General features: G+C 45.1%; 1 protein-coding gene across 1 annotated transcript in view; it reads right to left on the bottom strand.

Annotated features, from left to right (window-relative positions):
- LOC115106389 (glutamate receptor ionotropic, delta-1-like) overlaps positions 1 to 23761 on the bottom strand; it is a 159072-nt gene extending 135311 nt beyond the window's left edge. Inside the window, exon 1 of the mRNA XM_029629070.2 lies at positions 23462 to 23761. Within this exon, the coding sequence (XP_029484930.2) occupies positions 23462 to 23761 (300 nt within the window). The remainder of the gene's footprint in view (positions 1 to 23461) is intronic.
- Between the last annotated feature and the right edge of the window lie 353 nt (positions 23762 to 24114).

Genomic DNA, 24114 nt, shown 5'->3' on the forward strand with positions numbered 1-24114 from the left:
TCTTTCTTCCTCTCCTCGTGCTTTCCTCTCCTCCTTCACTTCAGATCTACCAGAGTCGTCCCTGATGCTCACCAGATGCGATGGGGACACATTTTGAGGTCTCCTTCTGTATGCACAGGGGTCATTAGAGTATGTATCTCTCATCTTTCCAAGAACACAATATATGCCAACTCCGATCAGTGCTCCACCGAGCCTCTGTACCTGGCCCAGCATGCTCAGCGGCTGAAGCCAGGGGAAATGTGCTGAAGCGAGGCTATCCTGCCCCAGAAATGCTGACGCCATGGACAGAGAACACTGATGTTTCACTGGGTGACACAGATGAAGTGGATGTCAGAGACTTGGACCAGCGTGCCGTGTCCCTACCCAGAATCACCACACTAGATGAGAATCCCAAATGACACCCTATTCACTATTTAGTGCACTACTTTTGTGCACTATATAGGGAATAGTAGTGAAATATAAAGGGATAAGGGTGCACTATACAGTTGAAGTCAGAAGTTTAAATACACCTTAGCCAAATACATTTAAACTCAGTTTTTCACAATTCCTGACATTTAATCCAAGTAAAAATTCCCAGTCTTAGGTCAGTTAGGATCACCACTTTCACATTTAAGAATGTGAAATGCCAGAATAATAGTAGAGGGAATGATTTAGTTCAGCTTTTATATATTTCATCACTTTCCCAGTGGGTCAGAAGTTTACATACACTCAATTAGTATTTGGTAGCATTGCCTTTAAATTGTTTAAGTTGGGTCAAATGTTTTGGGTAGCCTTCCACAAGAGCATCCCACAATACGTTGGGTGAATTTTGGCCTATTTCTCCTGACCGAGCTGGTGTAACTGAGTCAGGTTTGTAGGCCTCCTTGCTTGCACACACTTTTTCAGTTCTGCCCACAAATCTTCTATAGGATTGAGGTCAGGGTTTTGTGATGGCCACTCCAATAGCTTGACTTTGTTGTCCTTAAGCCATTTTGCCACAACTTTGAAAGTGTGCTTGGGGTCATTGTCCATTTGGAAGAACCATTTGCGACCAAGCTTTAACGACTGATGTCTTGAGATGTTCCTTCCTCGTGATGCCATCTATTTTGTGAAGTGCACCAGTCCTCCTTGCAGCAATTCACCCCCACAACATGATGCTTCCACCCCCATGCTTTACTGTTGGTATTCTGTTCTTCGGTTTACAAGCCTCCCCCCTTTTCCTCCAAACATAACGATGGTCATTATGGCCAAGCAGTTCTATTTTTGTTTCATCAGACCAGAGGACATTTCTCCAAAAAGTACAATCTTTGTCAACATGTGCAGTTGCAAACCGTAGTCTGGCTTTTTATGGCGGTTTTGGAGCAGTGGCTTCTTCTTCTTCTTCTTTGCTGATATTCTGGAATAGATTTTCACTTTTTGATGTCAAGCAAAGAGGCGCTGATTTTGAAGGTAGGCCGTGAAATACATCCACTGGTACACCTCCAATTGACTCAAATTATGTCAATTAGCCTATCAGAAGCTTCTAAAGCCATGACATCTTTATCTGGAATTTTGCAAGCTGTTTAAAGGCACAGTCAAGTTAGTGTATGTAATTGTGATACAATTCTGGAATTGTGAAATAATCTGTAAACTGTAAACAATTGTTGGAAAAATTAATTGTGTCATGTACACAGTAAATGTCCTAACCAATTGCCAAAAGTATAGTTTGTTAACAAGAAATTTGTGGAGTGGTTGAAAAACAAGTTTTAATGACTCCAACCTAAGTGTATGTAAACCTCCGACTTCAACTGTACATCAAAAAACTATTAAACCATAATACCTACAGTACATTTTGTAAACCATAGTATTTATGGTGTCAGAAGAAGTGGGAAGCATGCGCAGTGTGGTTGAACATCTCCTAACAAAGTGATTGATTCCCAGAACTCAACCCTCACCTCTATCCATCATCTCTCCATTCATTTCCCATCTTGAGATGTTCCGAATGAGCTGAGGCCAGGACTCCCAATCAGCTCTACAGGGGGCCAAGCAGGATGAGATTTGTATATTTGTGTATGGAGAGGGGTCTTGCCTTGTGACTACAGAACCCTACGGTGATGCATCACTCCAACCCCCATAGCACCACACTGTGACGCCGCCCAACACCACCCACCTCTGGCATCTGTTGACGACTGTAGCAGGAGCAATCACCTCTCCAGTAGAGGAATTCTCAACAACTCTGAACTGAAAAACACGCAAGTACAGAAAGTTGAGTCGTAAACTTTAAGTGTTGCTGGGAGAATGTCTTACTGTCAGGACCTCAGTTGCCGGTCCATAAAAAAATACCATAAAACACCAACTAGAACATTCCTGCATTCTCTCACTCTAAATCTCATTTGTGTGAACTTCTTTTTTGAAGGAAGTCTCTCCTTTCTCAAGCCTCTCGTAACACTTGCCTGAGTCTGAAAAGGTTCTTGTGGGTAGACAATAGGCCTACGCAGTGTGACCATTGATCCACAATATCCCCTGTTGAATCCTATTAATTCCTGCTAGACAGGCTGGTAGGAATCTATGCCAGACGCACTGCTGTGCTCCGTAGAGACCCAACCTTCTCCAACAGGATCCGGTTCTATCCTGGACTGCGTGCCAAATGACACCCTTTTCCCTACTGTATGTAGTGCACTACTTTTGACCAGGGTCTATAGGGACTCAGGGACCTATATAGGGAATAGAGTTCCATTTGAGACACAACCTGTGGTGACCCCTGGGAAGATCTGCCCTTCCGGACATTCAGTGTCTGACTGAGTGAGAGAGAAAGTGGCAGCCAGACCCGGGGCTGGGGCAGACGTCAGCCACCCTGCAGTGTTTTGTCCTCAGCCTCACAATTCAGGGGGACTGCCACCGGACACTGGCAGTCTGGCCCTCCACCAAACAGCTTCCAGCATCCCTTTCCTGTTGTCAATCTTCTGTTTGGGGCTGTTGGAGACTCTACTTGAAAGTTTGGGTGTTTAGGGCTGTATTATACGCGGGCAGAGGGTGGGAGGTGGAGGGGAGATGACACAGGGATGTGGGGATCTCTGGAGGATGTTTTTTCAGCACCTGCAGGTGGGTTTCTGGGTGCTTCGGTGCATATTTAAGCTCGGTTCCACACGCTGAATTCCATACTGTACTCAGTCTAAACAGTCTACCCGATCTACAGTTATTCTTCCCTCGTGTTGAAATCCCATTAGGAAAATATATCTTCATGTATCATAGTCAATGACATCGGCAAGAATTCCCACAAATAAGTTGACATTTGTCCTTGAGGAGAAATGGACATGATTGAATGTTTATAAGTCTGCAGCTACATTGGTACTATGGCACGTACATGTTTAGTCAGATCATACCCCTGTCACTCAGTCTGAAGTGATCTGGAAACTTCATTTGAGTTAATGCACTCTGCCAAAGAAACAAATTATTTATGCATGTGTGAGTGAGTGAGTGAGTGTGAGTGTGTGTTCTCTCTCTATCTATATATATATATATATATTCTTTCTGCATCGCTCAGTGTCACGCTCTCAGAAGTCTCCTCCTGTCATCTCCCCAGACACTTATAACCACAACACATAAATGAACTGCAAACAAAGTGAACTTCAGACACGCACGCACGCACGCACGCACGCACACACACACACACACACACACACACACTGAGGGCAGCCCTCTCCATTAGGACTGACATGCTTAGTGGATGGAACATATATAAATCCTGATGAAGTGTCTGCTAACAATAGGGACTGATTTACACATAACAGCACTGTGAGGGGGTGACCTTGAGAGAGAGACAGAGAGAGAGAGAGAGAGAGTAAAGACCTTTGAGAGAGAGAGCAAACAGACTCGAATACCTGGCAAAAACCACACCCCCCAAGACAGAGATGGAGGCACCGTGTCTGTCTCCTCTCATCCTTCTTCCCTCCTCTCTCCCTCATCTCTCTTCCTCCCCATACCCCTGCCACTTTCTCTCCTGTTAGGCTTCTAATGCTCCTAACCTAACACTCTTCCCTCCCCCCTCTTTCTCTCAGCTGCCTCTCCCTCACTTCCATCCCACTCCCTTTCTCTCCATTTTATCTCCTCTTTCTCTTTCCCTTCTCTCTCTCTCTCCCCTCCTCTCCCTTTCTCTCTCTGTAGAGTTCTCCTAGTGGCCACTCCACACACGCAGTACCACTGTACGGCCTGCAGGTGCCAGTAGTGAGCAAATGTTCACAGAGTGTAACCTTCCATGGCCTGTAGTCAGCCAATGTGCTAAATCAGCTGTAACGCTTGACACATTGTACCAGCGTTTTATCTTCAGAGTCCATTAAAACCCGAGAGCAAAAAAGTAACAACCAAAATAAATAGTTCCATGAGTCCAAATTCACACAGAGATGAATTTCTATGATAAGAATCTTCAGAGAGAGAAAAGGGTACGAGGTAGAACAATATGAGTCAAGAACAAATAACGTCTCCATTCTCTGCATAAACAAAATCATCTCATATAAACGTTGTTCCCTGAGGAAAGAGAGACGGGTCTTTCAAGCAAACCGTGTTTTATCTGGAGAGATTGGCTTTTAAAAGGGCAATTTATTTACGCCGATACGTCTTGCATGCTTTCGGCGGCAAACGCTTCATACAAGCCAGAGTAATGATAATCAATTTCCTCAAGAACCTGTCAACAGCAACCTTTTTACTCTTAAATACCAACATTTGAATCAAGAGACTCTTTCTCTGCCACCAGTGAAATATGTTTGCCTCAAATCAATACAGAAATGTTAGGTTTCCTTCCTTCCATTTTCCCCTGATGCAAATCACTGAGTTTCCAGGACTTTCCCCTCCATCCACTTCTGCCCTGAGATGCAGCTTTTCACTGTCTCTAATATAATATCAAGGTAAAATGTGTGCTCAGCATTCAGCAATAGCTCTCTCAGATTTTGTTGAACGTTATTAAAGTCACAATCCGTTTTCATGAGCACACAACACGCCAGTCGCACAGATGTCAGCGAGCAGATGCTCCTTCAGCCATTTGATACATTGAGACTGTGACAGACTGTCTTGGCCGTGGAGAGAATTGCAAACACACATGAAGAGCCTTGCAGTGCTCTATCACTCTGTCCTGCTCCGTTCTGCTACAGGCTGGGACCTGTCACACTGAAGACCTGCTACAATCGGGACCGATCACACTGAAGGCCTGCTACAGGCCAGGACCTGTCACACTGAAGCCATGCTACTGGCCGGGTCCTGTCACACTGATGATCTGCTACAGGCCTTGGTGTCCACATCAACAACAAACTAGAATGGTCCAAACACACCAAGACAGTCGGGAAGAGGGCACGACAAAGCCTATTCCCCCTCAGGAAACTAAAAAGATCTGGCATGGGTCCTGAGATCCTCAAAAGGTTCTACAGCAGATCATCACTGGTTGCATCACTGCCTGGTACGGCAATTGCTCGGCCTCTGACCGCAAGGCAGTACAGAGGGTAGTGCGTACGGCCCAGTACATCACTGGGGCTAAGCTGCCTGCAATCCAGGACCTCTACACCAGGCCGCCCCAGTCATAGACTGTTCTCTCTACTACCGCATGGCAAGTGGTACCGGAGTGCCAAGTCTAGGACAAAAAGGCTTCTCAACAGTTTTTACCCCCAAGCCATAAGACTCCTGAACAGGTAATCAAATGGCTAGCCAGACTATTTGCATTGTGTGCCCACCCAAACCCTCCCCCCAGCCCCTCTTTGTACACTGCTGCTACTCTCTGTTTATCATATATGCATAGTCACTTTATCTATACATTCATGTACATACTACCTCAATTGGCCCGAACAACCAGTGCTCCTGCACATTGGCTAACCGGGCTATCTGCATTGTGCCTCGCCATCCACCACCCGCCAACCCCTCTTTCACGCTGCTGTTACTCTCTGTTCATCATATGTGCATAGTCACTTTAACCATATCTACATGTACATACTACCTCAATCAGCCTGACTAACCGGTGTCTGTCTGTAGCCTCGCTACTGTATAAAGCTTCGCTACTGTTATTTTTCACTATCTTTTTACTGTTGTATTTATTTATTTACTTACCCATTGTTCACCTAATACCTTTTTTGCACTATTGGTTAGAGCTTGTAAATAAGCATTTTGCTGTAAGGTCTATCTATACCTGCTGTATTCGGCGCACGTGACAAATAAACTTCGATTTGATTTGACTTGTCACACTGAAGGCCTGCTACAGGCTGGGACCTGTCACACTGAAGGTCTGCTACAGGCCGGGACCAGTCACACTGAAGGCCTGCTACAGGCTGGGACCTGTCACACTGAAGGCCTGCTACAGGCCGGGACCTTACACACTGAAGGCCTCCTACAGGCAGGGACCTGTCACACTGACGGCCTGCTACAGGCTGGGACCTGTCACACTGAAGGCCTGCTACAGGCTGGGACCTGTCACACTGAAGGCCTGCTACAGGCCTGGGACCTGTCACACTGAAGGCCTACAGGCCGGGACCTGTCACACTGAAGGGCTACAGGCTGGGGACCTGCTCACACTGAAGGCCCTACAGGCAGGGACCTGTCACACAGGCCTGCTACAGGCTGGGACCTGTCACACTGAAGGCCTGCTACAGGCTGGGACCTGTCACACTGAAGGCCTGCTACAGGCCGGGACCTGTCACACTGAAGGCCTGCTACAGGCCGGGACCTGTCACACTGAAGGCCTGCTACAGGCCGGGACCTGTCACACTGAAGGCCTGCTACAGGCCGGGACCTGTCACACTGAAGGCCTGCTACAGGCCGGGACCTGTCACACTGAAGGCCTGCTACAGGCCGGGACCTGTCACACTGAAGGCCTGCTACAGGCCGGGGGAAGGCCTGCTACAGGCCGGGACCTGTCACACTGAAGGCCTGCTACAGGCCGGGACCTGTCACACTGATGGCCTGCTACAGGCTGGGACCTGTCACACTGAAGGCCTGCTACAGGCTGGGACCTGTCACACTGAAGGCCTGCTACAGGCAGGGACCTGTCACACTGACGGCCTGCTACAGGCCGGGACCAGTCACACTGAAGGCCTGCTACAGGCTGGGACCTGTCACACTGAAGGCCTGCTACAGTCCGGGGCCAGTCACACTGACGACCTGCTACAGGCCGGGACCTGTCACACTGAAGGCCTGCTACAGGCCGGGACCTGTCACACTGAAGGCCTGCTACAGGCTGGGACCTGTCACACTGAAGAGCAAGGAGCAAGGAAGCGAGACAGTGATAGAGGGGAAGAAAGTGCCAGAGCGAGAGACAGAGAGAGAGAGAGAGAGAGAACGAGAGAGAGAGAACAAGGAGTGAGCGACAGTGGAAACGGGGAAGATGAGGCTCCAGACAGAGATAGATGATCCATTGGCAGCTGTGATTTTCCCAGAGAAGACAGTGGAATAAAGAAACAAAGGAGCTCCATAATGAGGTAGAGGAGAAGAGGGCCAGCTGAGGGGCCCTCGGGACAGGGGCCTGATAAGAGCAGACAGCCAGCTAGATAAACTCTCCATGCAGCAGAAAAACACATTCCTCATAACACAGCTGGCCTACAGCACTGCCTGCCCTGCCTGTCTCTTAACCCACACCTTGGCAGTCACACTATCGTCCCTATACACATCCACCATGCAATAGGGGCAAACAGCCACCCTCACACCCAGCTAGCAGACTCCGATCCTGGGTGACAGAGGCGACAGAGGGGGTCCTGCTTGTGGTCTCTCCAGCAGTTATAGACACCTGTACGCATGGTCTTTGTGTGGCTCCAGAGCCCCAGTCAGGGGTAAACTGAGATAAGCTGAGGTGATACTGAGAACTGTGCTTCGTAAAGTCTGTCGTGCTTACTCAGCAAACCACTGTCCCATAGCTGGTGTGCTTTACCCATAAAGTACTTCCACATGACTACCAATCAATTGTCTCTGGCATCATCATCATCATCATTAGCATCATCATCCTCCTCCTCATCTTCAATGTCATCATCATCCTCATCATCATCTTCAACATCCTCATCGCCATCCTCCTCCTCTTCCTCCTCCTCTACATCATCATCATCTTTAACATCCTCCTCATCGATGTCATCCTCTTCCTCCTCTTCAACGTCATCATCCTTCTACTCATCCTCATAATCCTCCTCCTCGTCCACCACCTCCTCCTCCTCCTCAACATCCACCGCCTTCTCCTCCACCTCGAACATCTGTATAACTCTGTCTCTGTCTGTCATCTGAATTACTATTTAAGAGGATGACATTGGATCATTTGTTTGGCGCTCGTTCAAACCAAACTTCCTCTTTCACAGACTTGCTTTTGTCTTTCTCAGCATTTCAAAGTGTGGGGCCCCAGACAAAGCCAGCTTCTGAACAGTGACACCACCTGTCTCAAGGCTGTCCTTGCAAGTGCGGCAACACAGGAAATGGAGGCCATCTCTTGTCAGGCACAGCTCAGGTATTCACAGGGACACACACACACTGCGGAGAACAGCCTAGAGGTAACCTGCGCACTGTTTTCCCGTGTCATTGCCTCCAGCGGGACACAATGAGCCCTCCTTGGATAATGACATTCAGATTGATGTAATCAGAGTGTGAGGGAAGGCCATTAGCAAGCTGTCCTGATCTAATGGAACCTCCTATCTTTTTTTCATTCACAGTAGGGGGAGGGTTTTCTCTGTGTTTAAAATTTCACTAGGAAAACGCTATCGGACGTGCATAATTATTCCTGGCCCAGCTCATTTTCTCCCGCAAGGGAAAGTGTCAGTGATGGATACTGGTGGTGGTAGGTGGGTGGGTAGTGGGGGAGGAGGGGAGGGTGTCAGTGATGGATACTGGTGGTGGTCGGTAAGGGGAGGGGGGCAGCAACAGGCAAGATTGACCCAGGGAAAGGCGCTTCTCCCTCCTCCCCAGAGGGAGTGATGACTTGGGCTATGTGAGTCACACTTAGTTGGGTGGATATTGCTGGTTCCCATTTCTCACCTAAGACACTGGGTTTGAGGTGGATGGTTGGAGTACTTACTCAGTCCTACCAAGGCTCTGTACTGGCCATAAGGATGAGGAGCGAGAAGCGGAGGGAAGAAGCAGTGGAGAGGGAGTGGTTCTGTATAGTGTTGGTTGGAGGAGCCCCTGCGTCTCTTCCAGGGTGACCCTATGTGATTAATACAGCCCTGTCAGGACTGTCAGTCCTGGGAGGTGCCCAACTTTCTACCGCTGCTAATAAGCCCTATCCCCTCCCAGCTCAATCCTAGCTCCCTCCTAGCCATAAACTCTCCCATGATGGGCAGTGAACCAACGTTCCTCCCCCTGTCCTGGCCCTGTCACACCCCATCTCCCCATCTCGTCCTGGGGGAGTGGCTATCGGGTGCTCCACCTCTCTACCCATCCAGGCCCATTGGGAGCCAGATGATAGGGATTTAATGGTGATGTGCTCCTCCTCTCTTCTGCTCTGCCTCAGCCCAGAGAGGGGCTGTGAAATCATGATCTCATGTGAAATAAATGTGACAACATGGTGATGCAAAATGGCAATATGTTATACCATGAAACTATACCTGTGAGACAACATTTAAAAGTTTTGCACATGTAAAACTGCAAATACGATTTTCACATGTGAAAGTTTCTTACATGTGGAACTGCAAATTAGATTTCCATCTGCAATTCACGTGAGGTGAAAACATGTTATTCTCCTCACATGTGAAACGGTGGTGAAAACATGTTATTCTCCTCACATGTGAAACGGTGGTGAAAACATGTTATTCTCCTCACATGTGAAACGGTGGTGAAAACATGTTATTCTCCTCACATGTGAAACGGTGGTGAAAACATGTTATTCTCCTCACATGTGAAACGGTGGTGATAACATTATATAAATCTTCTTCGGGATCGGTGTCCCTTCCACGGGATGGTTGAGCTAACGTAGGCTAATGTGATTAGCATGAGGTTGTAAGTAACATGAACATTTCCCAGGACATAAACATATCTGATGTTGGCAGAAAGCTTAAATTATTGTTAATCTAACTGCACTATATAATTTATAGTAGCTATGACAGTGAAAGAATATCATGCTATTGTTTGAAGAGAGTGCACAATTTTGAACATGAAAAGTTATTAATAAACAAATGTACATTTGGGCAGTCCTGATACAACATTTTGAAATGAAATGCAATGGTTCATTAGCTCAGTCTAAAACTTTGCACATACACTGCCGCCATCCAGTGGCCAAAATCTAAATTGCAGCTGGGCTGGAATAATACATTATGGCCTTTCTCTTGCATTTCAAAGATGGTACAAAAAAAAAAGAATGTTTTTTTTTTCTCTTTGTATTATCTTTAACCAGATCTATTATTATATTCTCCTACATTCCCTACAAACTTCAAAGTGTTTCCTTTCAAATGGGACCAAGAATATGCATATCCTCATATTTCATGTGAAACCATGTGATTTTGGAACACTTACCATGGGATGATAATTTCACATGAAATTTCACTTGATCACATAACCTTTACCTTGTGAAACCTTGTGGTTTTGGAACACATCATGTGTATTTTACATCATCTTTGACATGTGCATTCGACTTTTTACAAGTTCATATTTTTTACATCAGTTGTTCACATGTATTAGATTTAGAATTCACATGTTATCACCACCGTTTCACATGTGAGGAGAATAAAATGTTATCACCACCGTTTCACATGTGAGGATATTATTCATATTTTTCATTTATAAACACTATTTCAAAAACCCGCCGAAAATCCAGTGTTTCTATGTCAAGCGACTATATTTTGTCATGTATATAAAGTGTGTATATATTGCTCCATTTGTATATTCTGTGATGTATATAAGTGTAATATTGGGATGCAAACTCAAAATGGAATACTTTTCAACTCTCTGTATGACATGGTACAGGTGTATTCTTTTTGTTAAGCCCATAAACATGTGTGTGAGGTGTATACTTTTGTTTCAAAGTAGATTTGTTTACGACTACCAAGAAACACTCTGTGTGACCCCGAACTAACTCACTGCAGTAAAAGGTTAAGGAGTCTAACGGTTTTCTTCCTCCTCTTCCGAGGAGGAGTAGGAAGGATCGGACCAATGCACAGCGTGGTAAATGTCCATACTATAATTTTTATGAAATATAACTGAACACAGAAAACAAAAGAATAAGATAATAAATGGAAACCGACACAGTCCCGTATGGAGCAAACACTGACACGGAAAATAATCACCCACAACCAAAATGGGGAAAACAGGCTACCTAAGTATGATTCTTAAACAGAGACAACGATCGACAGCAACGATCGACAGCTGCCTCTGATTGAGAACCATACCAGGCCAAACACAGAAAAACAACATAGAAAAAAGAACATAGACTACCCACCCCAACTCACGCCCTGACCAAACTAACACAAAGACATAATAAAGGAACTAAGGTCAGAACGTGACAGAGTCATCTAATCCTGCTCTGTTTACAAGGTGATCATGTCTCGTCCCAGCCCAGTCCTTATCAATTCTTCTAATGAGCCCTGCTTACTGTAGCTCAAATGTGATTTACTTCAAGGCTTGTACACTGCAGGATAAAGCTGAAGTGGTTTAATGAGCTGAATGGCAAACAGATAGGACAAGTTATTGCTCCATTTCTATAGGTTGAATTTAAACAGGAAGGGGAATAATAAACCACTTGAATTACTTTTCCAAGTGAAAATAGTGGATATTTGAAAGGTTGTGGGAGTCACGTACACGGAACACTGTAGCTTCTGTGTGCTGTAAGGTGATTTGCCTTGGCAGAGATTATTTGTGTTTATTTTTATTTGACCTTTATTTAACTAGGCAAGTCAGTTAAGAACAAATTCTTATTTATAATGACGGCCTACCCTCCCCTAACCCGGACGACACTGGCCCAAATGTGCGTCGCCCTATGGGATATGGGATAAAACTGGACCATGGGGAGATATGTGATTTGTTGTGCAGCCACTGATAAAATACATTGTTGTTACACTATGTCACTCACTGACCTGACAAGATGAATCTTAAACCTTAGTCATTGTCCCTACATCACAAACACCATGCATGGGCATGCCAAGGCCACACACACACACACACACACACACACACACACACACACACACACACAGGCGCGGTTTCCATTCGTTTTAAGGCAAGTCTGTATGAATCTTCTGTTCCTTGCTGTGTGTCGATCTCTGCATCTCTACGAGTGCTTGTCAACTCACTTAACTGTCTAATAAAAAGCAAGATGGCAGAATACGCGATAACTGATGCAGCTGGCTTGAACACAGAGGAGGATGCCACCAGGCTTAAAACTCAAATCCAAAACTTGACTGCTGACAAAATGAAATGCCAAGCTAGCTACAGTTCAGTAGGCCCTCGTACCTCCACAACATGAAAGTCTATCTAGCACAGCAACACAAGGGAATAGCGTAACAGCAAACAGCTTTACTCTCTCAGTTTAGTAAGAACATGCATTTGAAATGGGAAATGTCAACATGTTAAGAGGAAATGTGTCACTATTAACTCTAGAATTATTTATCCAATACCCTCAATCCCCATTGTGTAACAGTACATTGTTCTCTAAGGCAGGGTGTTACTCACAGTTTCATGTCTCATGCGTGCTGGTCTTAATCATTGTTAATCACCGGGATTTGTCTCCCATCAAATAAGTCCTTGCTGCCACAGTAAGACAGCACAACTAATGAGGCAGGTAATATGTGAGGGAAAAGAGAGAGAGAGAGAGAGAGAGAGAGAGAGAGAGAGAGAGAGAGAGAGAGAGAAAGGAAGGAAGGAAGGAAGGAAGGAAGAAGGAAGGAAGGAAGGAAGGAAGGAAGGAAGGAAGGAAGGAAGAAGGAAGGAAGGAAGGAAGGAAGAAGGAAGAAGGAAAAGGAAGGAAGGAAGGAAGGAAGGAAGGAAGGAAGGAAGAAAGAGAGAGACAGAGAAAGAGAGAGGGAGAGGAGAGAGAGAGAGAGAGAGAGAGAGAGACAGAGGCACTGAGAGTAAATATTTTATGGTTTATTTCACTTTTGTTTATTATCTATTTCACTTGCTTTGGCAATGTAAACATATGTTTCTCATGCCAATAAAGCCCTCAAATGGAATTGAATTGAGATAGAGAGAGAGAGAGAGAGAGAGAGAAAGAGAAAAAGGCTTCTAACTTTTATAACTGGATTAATAATTCACATTTCCTGTTGTTGCAGGATTATTTTCCTGCTGTAGCAAGTTGGCTCAAATTAAGATCCAACATCTGTACAACAGCAATGAAACAAGTATCTCCATTAGCGTCACGACATCTTGGCAAGATAGTGCAAACCTAAATCAATATACACCTCGTGTACAAAACCTTAGGAACAGCTCTTTCCTTGACATAGACTGACCAGGTGAGTCCAGGAGAAATCTATGATCCCTTGTTGATGTCACCTGTTAAATCCACTTCAATCAATGTTGATGTAGGGGAGGAGACAGGTTAATAAAGAAGGCTTCTTGAGCCTTGAGACAATTGAGACATGAATTGTGTGTATGTGTGCCATTCAGTGGGTGAACGGGAAAGACATAAACTGTGGTGTAAAGTACTTGAGTAGAAATGAACTACTTAAGTAGTTTGTTTGTGGTATCTGTACATTACTTCACTATTCACACTACCAGTCAACAGCTAATCATTCAAGGGTTTTTCTTTATCTGTACTATTTTCTACATTGTAGAATAATAGTGAAGACTTCAAAACTATGAAATAACACATATGGAATCGAAAGTGTTAAACGAATGAAAATATAGAGCTTCTTCAAAGTAGCCACCCTTTTGCCTTGATGACAGCTTTGCCCACTCCAGGCATTCTCAACTTCACAATGTTTTACCTTGACTTCACTGCATTCCTAAAGAATGTGTATGTGTCAAGAACTGCAACGCTGCTGGGTTTTTCACGCTCAACAGTTTCACTTGTGTATCAAGAATGGTCCACCACCCCAAAGGACATCCAGCCAACTTGACACAACGGTGGAAAGCATTGGAGTCAACATCCACGGGAAACGCTTTTGACACTATGGACAGCTAAATGTGTGCATTCAGTGTACATTCAATTGGTCACGACTATAAACTCTTTATTCCAGAAAGAGCATAATTGCATGTGGGTGATAGATGTTAATGGTACTTGAAATGCAATAATTTGATCTCTTCTCCAAATGTCTCCCCCGGATAACCTATTGTCTGATAGCAGGACATTAGAGGCCTGTTGTGGTGGATGTTCAAGGTTAATGGAATACAGGGCTGCTTTAGTCACTGTGTTGTTCAAGACTGACAAATGACTCAACCTTTTTGACAAACCAAAAATGAAATGTCAATCATGGAGTTGTATCATTATTTTGGAAAACTAACTTCCCAGCTTTAATCCCATTGGGGACTTTGGGTCTATTACACGTAGGCCAAGGTATCAGGATTCAACCAAATGCAAAGTTGCATAAGACGAATTTGAGATGCAATTGGCTTGAAAATGCTTTTTTATCATCCAACTCCAGCTGCGAGCCCGACATGAAGTCTAACCAGAATTAATGAACTCCCTTGACAAAAAGATTGAACCTTACAAACAAAAAAACTGAAGGCAAATGTGTTTGTGTTGTTTGATGTTGTGTGTGTGTGTGTGTGTGTGTGTTTGAGTCACAGCTACACCTCTCTCATACCAAACCCTGTTCTCTCTCCTCCTGCTGGTGGGTTGGCTAATGAGAAACCTGCCGTCCTGTCATTCACTGTGAAAACATACACACACAACCTTCCCCCCCCCCATTCCTCACCCCACACACACACACACACACACACACACACACACACACACACACAAAACCTTCCACCCCCTTCCTCACCCACACACACACATACACACACACAACCTTCCACCCCCCTTCCTCACCCCACACACACATACACACAACCTTCCACCCCCCCTTCCTCACCCACACACACACCCTCTCCACAGGAGGTGGAAGATTGTCCAACACGTGTCATCAATCATCTCCTGGGCTGCCTGATGGACGATGCCACTCAATCTGTCTTCCCCTAGCCACGACAGTCCTGGCCCAGCCTCCCTCTCTCCTCGGCGGGCAGAAAAAACATGGGCAAGGCTGGCAGAATGAGGATTGATGGAACACCCTGACTGAGTCCCAAATGGCACCCTCTTCCCCATAGGAAGAGGGCTGCCAAAGGCTGCTCAAAGGTAGTGTACTACACATGGATAGGGACTCACACCCTGACTGACTGGCTGGGGTCTGGCACAGCCCCACCAGGGAACAGTGCTGTTGGGAACAGATTAGAAGGGGTGTCACTTCACAATCTGGGGCCTTGGTAAGACCGGTAGCAGCAGCGTTGTGGTGAGCTGAGCATCTGTACTTCTATCCACCCTTCAATTGATCTGTCCATCAATCTTTCCATTGATCTTTCCGTCAGTCTTTCCATTAATCTCCCATACATTTTCCAAAATTTTCCATAAATCTCTTTGCATCAATCTTTCCATCAGTCAATCCATCTATCATCAACTTGAGCCCTTAAACAGCAGCTGTGTAACAGTTCTGCAGAGAGACTGGCGAATGAGTTTCTCTGCAACCAGTAAATTGTGTAAGCCATATTCTTGCCAGCTCAAAGGATATAACGCCTCTCAAACAATCTTGGATGTCTCTGTTGAAGACCTACACACAGATGCGGATTGTCATGTACCGTTGCCTTGACTTGAGGAAAAGTGATGCAACATGAGATTAATGCTTGTAATGCAAGTTCTATATAACTCTGTACAGGAGAACACACCGAGCTCGTAACACCCCAGAACATTATTCTATGACCATCTATTATTCAGCTGTAGTTCTATTTGGGATTCCACTGTGTCTGAACAGATAACACACTCCCACATCAAAGATGCCAAAACAGCATCCACTAGCTACCACATCCAGCAGCTGGCAAACAGAAACCATTCATATTGCAGTGCCCCAAACGATTAAAGTCACTTAGTCCTTTTCATCATTGTTAAAGCAAGTAAATAAGGTCAAAGTGTACGTCCTCTCCTCTGGAGTGGGAAAGAAAGAGAAAACAAGGAGAAAAGTGGGTAGTGAATGCTGAAACTGTAGCTGATGGGCCTTACACAGTAGTGAAGCTGGTGATTCTCTTTAACACTGCTGTTGAAGACTCTCCACTGAGTGTTAGAACTGGAAGCCTGAGCGAGTGTGTGTGTGTGTGTGTGTGTGTGTGTGTGTGTGTGTGTGTGTGTGTGTGTGTGTGTGTGTGTGTGTGTGTGTGTGTGTGTGTGTGTGTGTGTGTGTGTGTGAAGGAGCAGAGCAGCCTGCGGGGGCTAGTGTGTGGGTGCTCGCTGAGCCTCTAACAGACGCTCTGCGTTTAGTCACCGCGTTTACCGCTCACAAAAGGGACAGCAAAGGCACAGGAGATAAAGGAGCGGCACAAATGATTTCTCTCATCCAACCAACACCACGGTAATCCAAGCCGCCCGAGCCAACCTGTTTTCTACCATTAGAGAATGACAGTGGGAATTGACGGCACCACAGCGCACCACACTAAAGGCTGTATGTTGGTATCTCTCTCCCCCTCTCTCTGTCTCTGTCTCTGTTTCTGTCTCTGTCTCTGTCTCTCCCCCTCTTTCTGTCTGTCTCATACTCAACCTCTTTCTCTCAAATTCTCTCTCTTGCAATCTCTCTCTTTCTCCCCCTCTCTCATTCTCCCTCTCTCTTTCTCTCTCTCTCTCCCCACTCTCTCTCCCTCTCTCTCTCTCTCTCTCCCCCATTCTCCCGCATCTCTGTCTTGCCACCCCCCTCTCGCTCTCCCCCTCTCTCAAAAGGGAAGAAAGAAAAGAGAGATCAGACAGATAGATTTACGACACAACTCTCCTCCCAGCCACTCTAGATTTAATAAGAGACTCAGCGAGGTAGGCTGTGTGAGACACTGCTCTCATAAGTGCATTCACTCCCTGTGTCCTGCAGCTTAGGCTATGGATTGCTTACAAAATGGCTACTAAGCATGAGTGTGGAGTGTTTGGGTAGGGGATCATCAGAGTGAAGCATCATTATATTTCACAGCAGCTATCACGGATTGTATTCTGGAATCATAGTTTATTGAATCACAAGTGGATATGCGATGAGCATTTACGCTTGAAAACACTTTCTTGTCACATCTCAATACATTTTCATAAAGGGGCTATTCACCTTGTGCTTTTACTAATGAACATGGTGTGTAAGCCATGTCATCTTACCCTAGCCTGTCGGTGAGTGCTCATTTGCCGTAGTCACGGGAGGGAACAAAAGAACCCAGACATGGAAAACAGAATCAATCATCAAAGCCTGGCTATTCCTGTACACAGTGGTTCACCACCCCGCCACGTCTATGCATAGATTTCCTCTCAGTAGCACTGAACGCCAAGCCATTCTTTATGCTTGCTTACTGGGTGAAGACCAAATGCTTGATCATTTCCATTATTATTTGTGGGATACAACCTCTAAATCAAACATAACGTTCCGTGTGCCGTCCTCAATCAAAATGAGATAAAATGTCAAAGATTTTCCTTGCATTAGCGTAACACGGTGCAACATATTAATTACAAACAGGAAACTATATGAGAAATCTCATCATAGAGATAGTGTGTGTGTGTGTGTGTGTGTGTGTGTTTGTGTGCGTGTGCGTGTGTGAGTGCGTGCGTGCGTGCGTGCGTGCGTGCGTGCGTGCGTGCGTGCGTGTGTGTGTGTGTGTGTGTGTGAGTGTGTGTGTGTGTGTAGAGAGGGAGGGTTAAGTGTGTGTGTATGTGTTACTGTGTTATAAATATGTGTTTATACTCTCCTTCGATGCTCGACCACTGATTCTCAGACGGAGCTACTGCGGGATCAGGACCAGGCCGTCAGGGTGTTTCTTGTCCTCAAGCTAAACATCCGACTGCCCAATGGCGGCGGCGTGGGATTGCGGAAAGAAACGCTGGAAGGTCTCTTTACGAAAGACCTTGAGTTTTGTCTCATAGCTCACCAAGGAAAAATGCTCACTAGGTCTGTGACTGTCACGAAATTGTGTCAGCAGGTGATTGTCAAGCAAATAACTGTCGGTCTCATGGTAATTGACCGTTAATTAACATAAAAACATTTAGCATCTCCTGGCTTCCGCACAGAGCCTACAAGCCATATTTAAAAGTCTTATAAATCCATGCAATATGGCCTACACCTTCACAGTAAATCCATCATTTATTTTAGACAGGTCTAAAGAAGCATGATATGAAGAAAAGAAGAGCATACTCTGAGTTGCCCTCCCTAAGATGGAGCCGGAGAGGATGGCTGTAAAGGTTTTCCTCCTCCTCTTCTGAGGAGGTGTAGCAAGGATCGGACCAAGAGGCGGCGTGGTAAGTGTCCATGTTTTTAATATGAAAAAACTCAACATGAACACTAATACAAAAACAATAAACGTGAACAAAACCGAAACAGAACCGTGTGGCGAACAAACACAAACACAGACACGGAAACAATCACCCACAAAACAACAGTGAAACCCAGGCTACCTAAGTATGATTCTCAATCAGAGACAACTAACGACACCTGCCTCTGATTGAGAACCATACTAGGCCGAACACAGAAAACCAACCTAGAAACACAAAACATAGAATGCCCACCCAACTCACGTCCTGACCAACTAAAACAAACAAATAACACAAGAACTAAGGTCAGAACGTGACAATGGGAGATGTTTCAGGTGCCCCCGGCCGATTGTGTTTTTGTTAGTTTGTGTGTGTTGTTTGTAACTTATTTTTGTACTTATTTTTTACATAATGTTGCCGCTACCATCTTTTATGACCGGAAATAACTTCTAGACATCAGGACTGCGATTACTCACCATGGAATAGCAGAGTCCTCTTTTTCCTTTCACGACTCTGACGAGTCAGATGCGACGGATACACTTATTCCTCGGGAACAGGCCCCCGATCCCCGTGATCTTCTGAGAATTCGTAGGCGATCGAATAAACCCCCACTTCCCTCCATTCTACTAGCCACATTTGTGGACAATAAAATCAATTAGATACGCAGAAGATTAAACTACCAACTGAACATAAAAAAACTGTAACGTGGCTGAACGTCAACAACATCAACATTCAGCTGGCTGGTTATGCGATGTACCGGCAGGATAGAACAGCGGCGCCTGGTAAGACAAGGGGCAGCGGTCTATGTATTTTTTGTAAACAACAGCTGGTGCACAATATCTAAGGAAGTCTCCAGCTATTGCTTGCCCGAGGTAGAGTATCTCATGATAAGCTGTAGACCACACTACCTATCGAGAGAGTTATCATCTGTATACTTTGTAGCTGTTTACATTCCACCACAGACTGATGATGGCACTAAGACAGCATTGAATGAGCTGTATTCCGCCATAAGCAAACAGGAAAACACTCACCCAGAGGCGGTGCTCCTAGTAGGGACTTTAATGCAGGGAAACTTAAATCCATTTTACCAAATTTCTATCAGCATGTTAAATGTGCAACCAGAGGAATAAAAACTCTGGACCACCTATACTCAGACACAGAGACACATACCCTCCCTCGCCCTCCATTTGGCAAATCTGACCATAATTCCATCCTCTTGATTCCTGCTTACAAGCTAAACTTAAAGCAGGAAGCACCAGTGACTCGATCAATAAAAAAAGTGGTCAGAGGAAGCAGATGCTAAGCTATAGGAATGTTATGCTAGCACAGATTGGAATATGTTCCGATGGCATTGAGGAGTACACCACATCAGTCATTTGCTTCATCAATAAGTGCATCGAGGACGTCGTCCCCACAGTGACTGAATGTACATACCCCAACCAGAAGCCATGGATTACAGGAGGCATACACTCTGAGCTAAAGGCTAGAGCTGCCGCTTTCAAGGAGCGGGACTCTAACCCGGAAGCTTATAAGAAATCCCGCTATGCTCTCCGACGAACCATCAAACAGGCAAAGCATCAATACAGGACTAAGATCGAATCGTACTACACTGGCTCTGATGCTCGTCAGATGTGGCAGGGCTTGCAAACCATTACAGAATACAAATGGAAGCACAGTCGAGAGCTGCCCAGTGACACAAGCCTACCAGATGGGCAAAACTACTTGTATGACCGTATCGAGGCAAATAATACTGAAACATACATGAGAGCACCAGCTGTTCCGGAAGACTGTGTGATCACGCTCTCCACAGCCGATGTGAGTAAGACCTTTAAACAGGTCAACATTTACAAGTCCGCTGGGCCAGACGGATCACCAGGATGTGTACTGCGTGCATGCGCTGACCAACTGGCAAGTGTCTTCACTGACATTTTCGACAACTCCCTATCCGAGTCTGTAATACCAGCATGTTTTAAGAAGACCACCATAGTCCCTGACTCTGCTGCACAAGCTCTGTCAGGAGAAATGGGCCATAATACACCCAATTTATTGTGGGAAGAATTTTTACGAGGATTAAATGTCAGGAATTGTGAAAAACTGAGTTGAACTGTATTTGGCTAAGGTGTATGTAAACTTCCGACTTCAACTGTAATTTGCAAGGGATAGGATGATATTTTCACCCATCAGATTATTTTTGATTTAATCTTGTCTTTTTTTAATTAAATGTTTTTATTGAATATCCGAAACATACAATATACTTGCAGTGAAGCCGCTCAACAACTACATCATACCAGTCATCCAACAGAATCCCATTCATAGCGACACACAGAAGCATCCAGGGTCAATGCCCTGCTCAAGGGCTCGTTAACAGATCTCCCACCAGACTAAAACACATGAACCAGAACCCTCCAAGATCACCCACAGTACCCCAATAGCTGTCCCTCAACCATTCGAGAAAAAAATTACAATTAATTCCATTCCCCATCCCCAAGAACCCCCCAATGCACCAACAACCAGGAGAATGAACTAAAGAAAAAACAGGAAAAACAGAAAAAACAGCAAATAACAAGGCAAAAAAAGGACATCAAGGACAACTAAAATCATAACAGCAATGCCAACTGTTTGGGTGAATGTCTGGCACTATTATATGTACAGTATGTGTGTGTTCTTGAATGCGTTTATTTGAATGAGAGTGTGTGTATATGCATGTATACAAACACCTGCACAACATCAGCCTCAGGCAAACCGGCATTAATTGTAAAAACACTGCCCCTCGGTATCATTCAAACATACTTTTGATTATGTTTATTTTAACCCTGTCTTTACAGATACTACATAATATATTTGTGACATTAGTTTTGATATAGAATGGACCATTATCATGCACCTGTATCGAAACAGGGGCATGCGGGAAAAAATATGTGTAATTTATGCACTTAAATAGCGAACAAAGAATGCTTTTTCCCGTGGTTTATTTTCATGATGGCCAGGTAGGCTCTATTCTTGTTGTAAATATAAGCAATGTGTTTAATATTAGGAAAGTTGAGAAATAAATATAGTAGTTCTATAGAAAGCTGATAGGATCCTCCTCTTTTTATTAGAAGCCATCACTCTGTTTTCTCCCGCAATTGCATAACCTATAGAAATGTTGCGCAACATGAGCTCATGGGCTCTCATGAAGTGTTTGATTGGATTTTCGAATACATTTGCATTGATGTCAGAGTGATTAGAACGACAATAGAGTGCTGAGTCTCTGTCAGTTAGCAAGTTTGATAGGCTACTAATGATCAGCAGCAGAATCAGAGCTTGGAGAACCTAATTACTGTGACTAAACGGTCATGTGGAATTTGACTGCTCTCATGACTCGTGACCACCGGTGTGGCTGTAATATGTTCACTGCAACAGCCCTAGTGCTCACATGTCAAAACAAGACAGGTGTCTGCGTCATTTCATTTCTCAAACGGCAAGACTGCATCTTGCCCACCAGCACCCCGGCTATACATATGAACTACCTATGCACTGGCTGAATAGGAACACAACATATGCACTTAGAATAAAATAGCCTTGCTCAAGGGCACAACAGCAGGAGATGGGAGTTCAGTTCCATTTTTGTGTTGCCCTGGCTCAGGGCTTGACCCAGCAACCTTCTGGCTGCTGGTCCATCTCCATGGCTCCTGCTTCACTGTAAGGGGTTAAAGGCCATAAAGCAAGCATAACAGCATGCCATGAAGTCACAGGAGAAGGAAGAAGAAGAATTCCAAATAACACACCTGGTTGACAGAGCTGCTAACTACAGCCAGGTCTAGACAACTTGGGAATAAGAGAGGATCAAGAGGCCTTAACCCGTCAAGTTGAATGGAAAGTCACTTGTCAACCAATTGTAAAGCCATTTAACACTTGTCATTAACCAAGGAGTCTAATTCTCCCCTTTAACCAAAAGAACACACCAACTTAAAGACAGACAGTCTGTATGTCTGTCTACCTGTCTGGAGGCTGGACAGAACAGATGTAAGTACAGCAGACTTTGTCCAGACAGACGGACGGACAGACAGACAGTGTTATTTTGCTGTTTGATCGAGGAACAACGTGTCTGTTTTAAAGAGCAGTACAGCTAATTAAAATATTCACAAACATTTCTCGGTAGAGGCAGAGTAGCGTTGGGAGTCGGAGTACGATGAGGCATTAAAGCAACTAGCTGCCATCCAGCGCCCAGTTCGATGCAGCTGCCGAGTCAGAGAGAGGTGCCACGGTTACTCCTTCCCCTCTGATTGGCTGCTAAAATTAAGACTTCTAAAAATACAGCCTGCCTTGGCTGAGGCTTGGAGAACTGACACATCCATATGCATGAGAACCGTGTTCCGTCTCCACTCTGTCTGTTAGCCGTGGACAGGCCATCTGCTCTGCTCTGCGGTGCTGAGCCTGAGTCCCAGGACACATCTCTGGGACACGTGACAGACTGAGCTATAAGGAGTCATGCGTACTATCTAATGATAGGCAATGCCCCCATGCCATATGGTGGCCTGGTCCAGTGCGGGAATACCAATATGATCACAATCGTCTTGAAGAACAAGAGGCCATGTCCTCCTATAATCTCTACCCAGCACAGCCAGAAGAGGACTGGCCACCTAACAGAGTCTGGTTCCTCTCTACGTTTCTTCCTAGGCTCCTGCTTGTTTAGGGAGTTTTTCCTAGCTACTGTGCTTCTGCATCTGCAATATGCTTGCTCTTTCGGGTTTTTAGGCTGGGTGTCTGTACAAAGCTCTGTTGTAAAAAGGGCTTTAAAAAATAAATGTGATTGATTAATTGACTGACAGTGTGTCATGGAGGTCAATACTACTTGTCTTACAAGTACTGTGTGTGTGGGCAAGTTGGTGTATGGCTATGTGTGTATGTGTGTTTCTGGTTTCTGTTTGTATGCACAGAGCAGGTAAACTACATGTGTGTATGTGTGCTCAGACATACCTGCACGTGTGTGTGTGTGTGTGTGTGTGTGTGTGTGTGTGTGTGTATGTGTGTGTGTGTGTGTGTGTGTGTGTGTGTGTGTGTGTGTGTGTGTGTGTGTGTGTGTGTGGACCCACGAGCATATGTGTGTGGCTATATCTAGGCCTAAATGCTGCCACGTACCTGTTGGATGAAGACCTGAGCTCCTCGGGGGCTGAGCAGTAGGATGGCCCGTCTCAGTGTGTCCCTGTAGCGGTTGAGCTCCTCTGTCCTCATGGTGTTGAAGAGGTTCGAGAAGACCTTACTGATGTTCCTGTCCACTCTCTGTAGAGATACGTCCAGCCCCTGCCGAGACGTCTGGTCCAGGAAACCCTGTAGGCCGCGGATATCTGAGGGGAGGGAGGAGAGGCGGATGAGTGGGGTTGGACTGACTGGACTCACTGACTCTGAACCCACTGACTCTGAACTCAGAAACCCCTCCATCCTCCTGCAGATCCCTATGAGAAATTGAAGCTTAATGTATAATTAGGCATCCATTGCACTTTCCACTCAGATTTCACTCAGATTCCCCTTTCAATAGCATATTACAAATCAAAGTGTTTTTGTCACGTGCGCTGAATGTGAAATGATTACATACAGGCCCTAACCAACAGTGAGATGTTCAAGTAAAAAATAGGTATAAGTATTAGGTGAACAATAGATAAGTAGATACATAAATTACAACAGTAAAAATACAGTGAAAAATAACACCTAGCGAGGCTATATACAGTAGCGAGGCAATATACAGGCAATGGTTAGTCGGGCTAATTGAGGTAGTATGTACATGTACTGTAAGT

This window comes from Oncorhynchus nerka, linkage group LG23 (genome assembly GCF_034236695.1).
Source record: "Oncorhynchus nerka isolate Pitt River linkage group LG23, Oner_Uvic_2.0, whole genome shotgun sequence".
In the NCBI taxonomy this organism is placed as follows: Eukaryota; Metazoa; Chordata; class Actinopteri; order Salmoniformes; family Salmonidae; genus Oncorhynchus; species Oncorhynchus nerka.